Consider the following 10,013-nt stretch of genomic DNA (forward strand, 5'->3'; position numbering starts at 1 on the left):
CCCTCCTGGGCGCCCCTCGGCCAGCCCTGCCCACTCACGGCTACCAAACTACTGTTCCCACAGGTTCTGGATGTCCGACCCCAGTCCAGCCGGTACCTCCCGCCCGGCACGAGGGTCTGTGCCTACTGGAGCCAGAAGTCCCGCTGCCTGTACCCAGGCAACGTGGTACGAGGTGAGCGCCACCCGGGGACCCCAGTGAGGTCCATCAACTCCTCCCCTCAGGCAAAGCTACAGACCGGAGGCCCGTCCAAGACCCCTACGGTGCCTGTCTCTCAAGGAAGGCTTCCTACCAGCCCTGCTTCCCAGGCCAGAGCAGATCAGATAGGGCAGACGATAACCTCAGCTCCTTGGTCAACAGGAAAAGTCGAGGGGCTGCCTGGGTGGGGACAGGGTGGAGCCACTGGCTGACCAAGAAGGCCTAGCAGAGAGGGGCCCCAGAGCCCTGGACCTGAGGGTTATGAACTGGTCACCTGGGCACCAGCTCTCCTGGGTGAATTCTTCTGTTCCCCCCTCCCCGGCACAGGATGTGGGGTCAGACAGGTGGGTGGGCAAATTGTCTGGCAGGCCTCAGCCAGGCATGTGTCTGCATCTGTGAGCCTGTCCACAGGGGGAGGTCGGGGGCCCTGCGTCCCTACGTGTGTGCCCTGGGATGCTGGTGATGGATGGCAGTAATATTGCCTCTCTGGCGGCATTTCAGGAGGTGGAGGGGAGGCGAGCTGCTCCCAGCTGCCACGGCAGCTCCAAGGTCAAATGTGATCAGGGAGCAGAATGTCCCAGCATCATTTGTCAGGCGCTCCGGAGCCCATCCCATCATTCTCCTGTCCTGGCCACCTGGCCACTGGGGAGAGCTTTCTGGGCCCAGAGCAGAAGGTGGTGTGCTCAGGTGGGCCCTATCTCCAGGCACCTCCAGTGATGAGGAAGAGGACCTGGACTCCGTGGTGGTGGAGTTCGACGATGGGGACACTGGTCACATTGCTGTCTCCAACATCAGGCTGCTGCCTCCAGACTTCAAGATCCAGTGTGAGCCCCAGGGCCCTCCAGGGTGGCATCCTTCCTTCCTGGATCAGCCCATATGGCTGGAATTCGGGCGGGCTTCTCCTGGGTCCAGACATTAGCTCCCTGGTCTCCCAAGAGGAGGCTCATGGGGAAGAGGTCACCCCGGCAGCACAGCGCTGAGGCCACTGGTCCCCCTGCAGGCACCGAGCCCTCACCAGCCCTGCTGGTGTCCAGCAGCTGCCGGAGGACCAAGAAATCTTCCTGTGAGGCGCCCCCGCCCAGTGAGGCCACCGCTCCCAGCCTGTCTCCTAAGGCTCATGACGGGTCTGAAGCCTCAAAGACCTCCGGGAAGAAATCCACAGGCAAAGACAAAGCTGGTACTCACAGGACCTCTGGTGGGGAACTCCCTCAGGAGTGGGGGGGAAGGAAGGGTGGGAGGGTGGTTTCTCTGACTCTACCTGGCCTCTCCCCAGGCAAAACAGAGCTCCTGACCTCTGGTGCCAAGCCCCCCACGGGGGCCTCAGACCACTTCTTGGGCCGCCGGGGCAGCCCGCTGCTGAGCTGGTCGGCGGTGGCACAGACCAAGCGGAAGGCGGTGGCCGCGGCAGGCAGCAAGGGGCCAGGCGTGCTGCAGAACCTCTTCCAGCTCAACGGCAGCGCCAAGAAGCTGCGGGCCCGCGAGGCCCTGTTCCCCATGCACAGCGTGGCACCACCTGTGTTCGGCAACGGCTTCCGCGCTGACTCCTTCAGCAGTCTGGCCAGCTCCTACGCGCCCTTTGTCGGCGGGGCCGGGCCTGGCCTGCCCGGGGGAGCCCACAAGCTGCTGCGGGCCAAGAAGGCCGAGGTTGAGAAGGGTGGGCGGCGGCGGACGGGCGGCGAGTTCCTGGTCAAGCTGGACCACGAGGGCGTGACCTCCCCCAAGAGCAAGAACTGCAAGGCGCTACACACTGGCGACAAGGACTCGGGGCCCAGGCCAGGGAGGCCCCTGCCCAGCCCCAGCTACGGGCACCCAGCCCTCGTGGGCAAGGACAGGAAGGGACGGGCGCCCGTCCACCCGCTGCCCATGGGGCTGGCGCTGCGCAAGTTCGCGGGCCAGGCCGAGTACCCGCTGCCCTGCGACAGCGACTGCCACAGCTCCTACTCAGACGAGGAGGAGGACGGGCCTGGCCTGGCACCCGGCGTGCCCTCCCGCTTCCTCGCCCGCCTGTCCGTGTCCTCCTCGTCCTCGGGTTCATCCACCTCCTCCTCCTCGGGCTCCCTGTCCACCTCCAGCCTCTGCTCCTCGGACGACGAGGGCTCTTCCTACAGCTCGGACGAGGAGGACCCCGCCCTGCTGCTGCAGACATGCCTCACCCACCCAGTGCCCGCGCTCCTGGCCCAGCCCGAGGCCCTGCGCTCCAAGGGGGGCGGCCCGCACCCGCACGCCCAGCGCTGCTTCCTGTCCAGGGCCGCCGTGGCCGGTGGGGGTGCGGGCGCGGGCCCCAGCAGCAGCAGACCCCGGCTCAAGCGCAAGGAGGCCCTGAGCTTCTCCAAAGCCAAAGAGCTGTCCCGGAGGCAGCGGCTGCCCTCCGTGGAAAACCGGCCAAAGATCTCAGCTTTCCTGCCCGCCCGGCAGCTCTGGAAGTGGTCGGGGAACCCCACGCAGGTAGGTGGGCCTGGCCCGCGCAAGCGCCCTCAAGACTTGGCATTTGTCTCTCCTGCACACTGTCGCTCTCTGTCATTCCGGCCTGTGTCCCCTGCCCACCCTGTGCCCCTGGCTGTCTCCTGCAGAGGCGTGGCATGAAGGGGAAGGCCAGGAAGCTGTTCTACAAGGCCATCGTCCGGGGCAAGGAGACGCTTCGCATCGGGGACTGCGCGGTCTTCCTGTCAGCCGGGCGGCCCAACCTGCCCTACATCGGCCGCATCGAGAGCATGTGGGAGTCGTGGGGCAGCAACATGGTGGTGAAGGTCAAGTGGTTCTACCATCCGGAGGAGACCAAACTGGGGAAGCGGCAGAGCGACGGGAAGGTGGGGCCGCCTGGTGGAGGGCAGGGGTCCCAGGGGTCTGGGCAGGCTCAGAGTGGGGGGCTGGGAAGAGGTATCTTAGCAACCAGCACCAGCAGTCTGAAGAAGGGGAATGATCACCTGTGAACATCACCCCTTCCTGTACCCACACCTCAAGGTGCCTCTTCCTCAGGGTCACATGGTCCCCACAGAGAGTAACATGGCTGAGGGCTCAGGCCCTGAGCCAGGCCACCTGGATCCCTCCCCGACCACTTCCATGACTCCTAGTGGAGTGAGTGACAGTTTCACCTCGTCGGGGGCTGTGACCCATGGCAGCATGTAGCACCAAGCAGGTCCCGCCCTCAGCAGCACCCCCCTACAGCAGACCCTCTGGTCCCTGCCTGCCCAAATCGATCTAAGACCCTAAACACCCCCAGCACACTCTCCTGTCTTCCCTGAGAACCGTGTTTGCAGATGGTGCAGAAACAAGTGTTTCTTGCACTCTGCCCACCCGCTGGGGCTCTAGGTGCTGGCTCCCCCGCCACACGGTTAAAATCTTATCCAGAGCTGAGGGTCCCGGGGTCAGGTGGGGTGTGCTGTCCCATGCCAGACCTGACCCCAGGCGCTCCTCACCCCGCTCCCCGGCAGAACGCGCTGTACCAGTCCTGCCACGAAGACGAGAACGACGTGCAGACCATCTCCCACAAGTGCCAGGTCGTAGGGCGCGAGCAGTACGAGCAGATGACACGGAGCCGCAAGTACCAGGACCGACGGGACCTCTATTACCTGGCGGGCACCTACGACCCCACCACGGGGCGCTTGGTGACGGCCGACGGCGTGCCCATTCTGTGCTGACTCTGCGCGGATGGCCGCAGGTGACCCACCTGCCCAGCAGTGCCCGGCGTGCGAGCCACAGGCACGAGAGGACGCAGCCCCACGCCTCTGAGTAGGAGGCTGGCCCACACCTCGGAGGGGCGAGTCTGAGCAAATATGCAAACCCACCAAGGCAAGATCCAGGCTTTTTTTTATTATTATTATTATTTTCCCTGGAAAGCGAGAGAGCTTTTAGGCGTCGGAACCCAGTCCCATCCGTCTGCTGCGGAGGGTCAGCTGTGCCCCCAACTGGGATCCGCCGGCCCTCACTGTTTTCCCGCATCGGCAGTTCACGAGAGATTAGAATCCAAGCCATATTTTCCCTAGTACCTCCGACTGTCTCCCACCAGGGAAAGCAGAAATCAGGTGTGTTGTCTATTTATTTCTCTATGTAAATATTGTATTCCTTGCGGGGAAGTTTTATGGAAAAAAAGTGGAAAAGGATTTTTTTTTTTCCCCACACGCGTGACAAGGGTGTGTGTGGGTGAGTGTGTGTGTGTCTGTGTATGTGTGTGTGTAGAGATTTTGTTCTGGGGGGTTTTCTTTGAAAATGCACTGTTTTCCTCAGCCTAGCTGAGTTCCAACTGAGGCGTCTGTGACAACAGAGGCAGCGGGGGCGTGGTCCGAGGGGCCAGAGGCCACGGGAGGGATCAGACAGAACCCTAGATTATACCTGCTGACCTCTTGGGGGGACTGTCTAAGATGGAAGTCACACTCGAGTTTATTTCCTTTTAATTCATCTCCTGGGGAAAAAAGTATTGGGGGAGGTCGAATATGAGGGTCCCTTGGGGGGTAGAACGGACACCAGGAGCAGGCTCCCCAGCCCAAGAGTGTGACTGCAGCCATATGTATCTTACCTCTGTTTAAAACAAAGCAAAAATGAACAAATGTTTTAAACTATCAATATGAAAGGATGATGTTTTGATTTGATTTCCTGAATATTCCAAGTTATTTCCAATTTCCGTTTCACTGACCATCTTGCCCAGCCTCCACTCAGCAGGAAAGGAACTGGCCCTCCCCAACTCACGTGGAGTTTTGCGGGCCTTTTCCTCAGCTGCTTGGCAGGGCCGATGACCTGGCAGGCTAGTGCTTGGGGCCCAGAGCAGGGTTCCTCCTGCCCACACCCCAGCTTTGGGTACAAGGAGCACTGCTCTGCCCAGCACCATAATTACTGTTGTGCCGCATGCGTGTCCCAGACCCTCAGCACCACCCCAGTAACCCCAGAGAACATGTCACCCCTTCACTTCTTCTGAGGCCAAGAGGGACAGGCAGAGCAAGCCAGGACCGTGACCCAACAGCCCTTCCCGCCCCCCAAAAACACGCACTGAGGGCTCCATGCTCCCATGTCACACTAAGGGTCCCCTGGCCTCACTGAGATCCCCAGGAAAGCCCCCCACGTTAGCCACTGCTCCTTAGCACGGGCTCTTGTGTGACCCACAGACCCACACCAGGTACCTGGGAAATAAGTCGGCAGGTGCCTGGGCCCCCTTTTCTTTCCAACCAGGAAATCACCCCGCCCACCTGGAGGGCCCCTCCCCCGCTCTTGGCGGCTCCAAGGAAAGTACAGGGACAGGGAGGGGTTCCCCTGCACCCCAGCTTTCCTCTCCCACCCCAACTCTCCCCTTTGTCTCGGCTCGAGTGCAATATTTCATTCCTGGTGGTCGTCCTGGAGACGGCGGCCAAGGTCCTGCTGGCGGCTGGGGAAGTGGAAAGATGCCGTGGAGAGGACACGGCCAATTGCCAAGGCGCATGTGGGGAAGGCCCAGCCATGGACACTAGAACCTGAGGCTACTTCCAACCCCAGTCTGCAAGGCAGGAACGAACAAAACAGGCAGCCTTTTCTTGGCCCTCCCGCCCTCCTGTTGGTTATTCTCCCTGTCTGTGGACTTCTGTCCTTTGCTTTTCTCTCCTCATCCCCTCTGTCCGTGTGTGCGCGGACAGCGCGGCCCCCCACCGTGGTTAAACCTGGCAAAAGCACGACTCATGTAAATGTGTAAACTAAGAGGATGGTTGATTTTTTTTTCAATGTAAACACTAAAAACAAACAAACAAAAAAAATGCAAAGGTTTTATGAACAGCAAACTCTATGTAAAGGCATTTTAGTATTAAATTTTTTATTGATAACTTGCTTAAGAATAAATATATAAACTATTGTACAGGTTTTCAGTGGTCCAGAATCCTAACTGCACCCCAGTGTCCAATGTGTGTGTTCTCTCCTCCCTGGAGGCCCCAGAGGCTGGGGTCTCAGCAGACAAGGGACTGGGGCAATGGCGAGGCCTACCCTGCAACAGCCTAGCAGAGCCAGAATTGGGGGGGCTGGGCCTTTCCTTTGAGAGGCACATGCAGCCAAAATGGCTTTGGAGTGGCCTTGGCTTTGAGACCCCCCCACCCAGGACAAGTGTCCCTCTCTTTATAGAGCTCTCCCAAGGTGGGTCAGATGTCCAGCCTGAACATGTGGCCAGGCCGGGTGCCCCTGGAAGGGAGGAGGGGAAGGTACAGGCAGGGGGGAGAAGGTGGTCCCCAAAGTGGAGGGGAGGGGTCTGGGCAGACCGGACAGCAGACACTCTCCTCACGGAAGGCATGAATTTGACAAATATTTTCAGCTATGCAGGAGTTACACTCAAACAGCAGTCCTGATTGTTCAATGGATGGTTGGCCCCCCTCAGGGCCTGGGGGATGTTGGGCAAGGGTACATCTCAATGTGCGCCCCCCTGCTCCAGAGAGCTCCGCTCAGTGAGGCTGCAGCCCTGAGGGCCCCCCAGGAACCCTACCTAGGGGGGGTGGCGCTGTTTTCCCTCCACCTCTAAGACCTCCTGGGGAGGACCCCTTCAGCTGAAACTGGGACCCCGATGAGGGGAGCTCAGGTCAGGGCAGAGAAGTGTGGGTAGTGGGGCTGTGACCCCCCCCCCCAGGGGTGTCAGGAGCTGTGGGCTATTCGCACAGGTGCACACACACGCTGCCAGCCCATCCACTCTGGGGCTACCCCAGGCCAGCCCTGACCACGCCCTGTTCCCCGTTCTCATTTCCTCCGCGGGATGATTCATTCAGAGAAAGCAGACCCCTTCCTGGGGTTCAGAAGGCCCAAGGCCGTGTGACCAGCCAGGTGTGACAGGTAAGGCCTGACAAGTTCTTCCCTAGGGCCGGTCCAAGCCCATCAAGGAATCTGATGAGAACGGGGCTCCTGAGCAGGAGGCCTGGGGCCGCAAGAAGTTGGGACAATCAGCCTGAGCTCCTGGGCTCAGCCATGCCTGAAGGCAGACAACCTGGCCCTTAAATTCACCGAGTTCATGAGTCAGCAGCCCCCACTCTGTGCAGGCGCAGGTTTCCAGCTGCTCAGGAGGGAAGCCCACGTCCAAGGGCTGCAGGAGGGAGAGGAGAGGGCGAGCCCAGAGGAGGCCTTGGGGACAAGGATGAGCGGCAGAAGGGGTCTGAGCAGGGGAGTGCTAGCTGACCACAGTTTCTGGCTCAGAGGCCCACCGTAGTGGGGGAAGGGGGGGCTGGGGGAAGCGGGCAGAGACCCCTGTGGGCCTGAAAGTGTATTGGTTATGTGCTGGGGCAGAGTCCAGGCAGGACCATGGCAGGGAACAGGGAGGTGAGGAACATGGCTGGCTGGTGGCCAGGAGGTACAGAGGAGCAGAAGCAATAGCTGGACTGTGGCCAGGGCCAGAGCCTGAGTGCAGGACAGGTCTGCACTGTCTGCTGGAGATGGGACACACAGAAGTCTCTAGGCGGAGTCCGAAATCAGACTGAGACGCCTCCCTCTACGACCCCACAGTCAGACAACCAGCACCTTGGGGAGACACCGGCACCCAGAGAAAGACTCTAAGGGACTGGGATGGGGACAGGAGTTCAGGTCTGGGCTAGAGGGTGAGGGGGTCCTGCAGACCAGAAACCTGGGAGTGTTGTCAATTGGCACAGAAACAGGGGCCGGTGGGGGTGAGCCGGGAGGCAGGGAACTACGGTGACACAGGTGAGGACCACTAGGTGAGCCCCCGAGGGTCCGTCCCCAGCACCCCTACTTTCTCCTCCCCTCCCCCAACCCCTCCCTCTTCCTGCCTTAACACTGTGTGGCTCTTGCCTTCTAGAACCTCCTGCCCACCAGAACAGGGCCTGGCAAGGGACAGAGGGTGGGGGTGGTGGCACATGAGAGGCCACAGAGCCCCAAGGGTTAAACATGTGAGACTGCACTTGGATCAAGACAAACGAGCCATTATGTGAAATGCTGAAGCAAGATAAGTGATGGCATTGGGTGAGTGAGATCAATAAAAGTGATGTTTTATCAGGTAGAAATGACAACCCAGCTGATCGCAATTCGTTTTTAATACCACAAACCAATTGGGGACAGGGGCTTTAATTGTTCTTGCCCGGCTGGGGCGAGGTGGCTGGGGGCTGGGTGGGGAGCAGACCCAGGCGGGGGACAGGGGAGCTCGGTTCTGCAGCCTAGCCATCAAGGGGTCATCCAGGCACTCAGCCGGCCAAAGGCCAGTGGCTGGTCAGATTCCTAGTGGCCTCCCGAGTCTGTGCAGCTTCAAGAGACCCTGCCAGGCATGGAGGGACCCACCTCTGGGGCCCCTGGGTGAGGAAGTGGGCCAAGATGACACCAAGAAGGGTGACCCTAAGGGCTCCCTTGCCTCCCAGAGAGAAGCTGGGGTCTTGACCTCCATTCTTCCTGCCACCCACCCTCTGCCGCCACCCGCTCCCCTTCCCCAGCACTCCCCATGACAAGTCAGCACCCCTCCCAAGCCATTTCCGCTCTGAAAGTCAGGCCACCTGCTGAGACCCAGGATGGTGCCAGGAACAGGGCTGCTGGTACACGAGCTCCAGGCAGACAGACAGGCTGGGGATCATCAAGGCGAGCCCTCACCCAAAGCCCCCGGGGCCAGAGGGGCTCAGGCCTCCGGAGAGAAGGATGAGTAGAGGTGGGCCAGGCAGGGTGGCCAGTGGAAGTACAGCCCGGGACCGCAGAGTCCTCGTCTGTGAAACGGGGTCCCCGACTCTTGCCACTGAGGAGATCGGGGGAGGTTGGTGAGAGGCAGTGAGGGATGTCTGGACCCACAGGTGGGCCAGGGTCTTTTCCTTGGGCCACATGCCACTGCCCAGGTAGGGACTGACCGACAGAGCCCCAGGCTGAGCTCCTCACACTGCCCAGCATGCCGCCGCCTCTACACCCTCCCCACTGGAAGTGAAAGGGCTCCGAATGTGGGGACATGCACAGGCCCGAGCTGGACACGGTGGAGCCAGATTCCACACCCCTGTCTGCCTCAGGGGCCTGGTTCTCCCCTGCCTGGTGATGCCTCAGGACCTAGGAAGCCGCCCCAGCATCTCCATCCAGGGGCCCCCGGCCTGCCCAGTGTCTCGGCTGAGAATTGATGAGGCTTCCCTCTGGGTACACTGGGGGTGCTACCTGCCCTTCCCCAACAAATATTCACGGGCCCGGCCCTAGGTGTCAAGTATGTATCCCCCTGCTGCCCCAGGGGGGATGTCAGATGGGTCTCCAAAGCCACACCTCCCTCCTTCCCTCCACACTAGCCTGAGGCCCTAGGGCCCCCACACAGCCCCTGGCCCAGCCCTGAGGATGGGAGGAGTGTGAAGCTGATGGGGCCAGCACTCTAGGACAAAGAGGACCTGAGAAAGAGAATCGGGGTGAGCAGAGGAGAGGCCAGTCATTCGTCAAGCTCTGTGTCCTCCTGAGGCCAGCCCAGGCCCCCGGGAGAGTCTCCACCACGCCTGCTGGGGTCCAGCCCATGGGAGCTATGGGCCTGGATGGGGTGCCGTGGGCCCTGACGGACAGTGCTGGAGCCCCTCCCTTCACCCTCCTCACCAGGAGCCCAGACCAGCTCTGGTGGGAACAGAAGATTCAGTCACACCTAGCCAGCCTGGTCAGCATGGCGAGAGGCCAGTGTAAGACACAGGAATCAAGGCCGTAAACCAAACCGTCTGGGGTGGGCAGGCCACGGCTCCATGACTGCACATTCTGCTATCTTGACGGCCCATCCTCAGAGACTCCCATCCCCACTCCACACCCTCACGAGACCTGGGAGGGCCCAATTCAGGCATAAAGAGGACAGACTGGCCTCCAAACTGCCCCTCTAAGTGCTGTGCCATATTGAAGGGATGGAGCCTGGAGCCAGCGCTCTCCAGGCATTTCCATCAATTCTGAA

The 10,013-nt window shown here is 60.8% G+C and overlaps 1 protein-coding gene across 1 annotated transcript in view; it reads left to right on the forward strand.

Annotated features, from left to right (window-relative positions):
• BAHCC1 (BAH domain and coiled-coil containing 1) overlaps nt 1–6,013 on the forward strand; it is a 60,451-nt gene extending 54,438 nt beyond the window's left edge. The window contains exons 23-28 of the mRNA XM_070479714.1: nt 64–172; nt 901–1,020; nt 1,197–1,373; nt 1,470–2,641; nt 2,767–3,003; nt 3,628–6,013. Of these exons, the coding sequence (XP_070335815.1) occupies nt 64–172; nt 901–1,020; nt 1,197–1,373; nt 1,470–2,641; nt 2,767–3,003; nt 3,628–3,834 (2,022 nt within the window). The 3' untranslated portion in view covers nt 3,835–6,013. The remainder of the gene's footprint in view (nt 1–63; nt 173–900; nt 1,021–1,196; nt 1,374–1,469; nt 2,642–2,766; nt 3,004–3,627) is intronic.
• The last annotated feature ends 4,000 nt before the right edge of the window (nt 6,014–10,013 follow it).

This window comes from Odocoileus virginianus, chromosome 17, assembly GCF_023699985.2.
Source record: "Odocoileus virginianus isolate 20LAN1187 ecotype Illinois chromosome 17, Ovbor_1.2, whole genome shotgun sequence".
In the NCBI taxonomy this organism is placed as follows: Eukaryota; Metazoa; Chordata; class Mammalia; order Artiodactyla; family Cervidae; genus Odocoileus; species Odocoileus virginianus.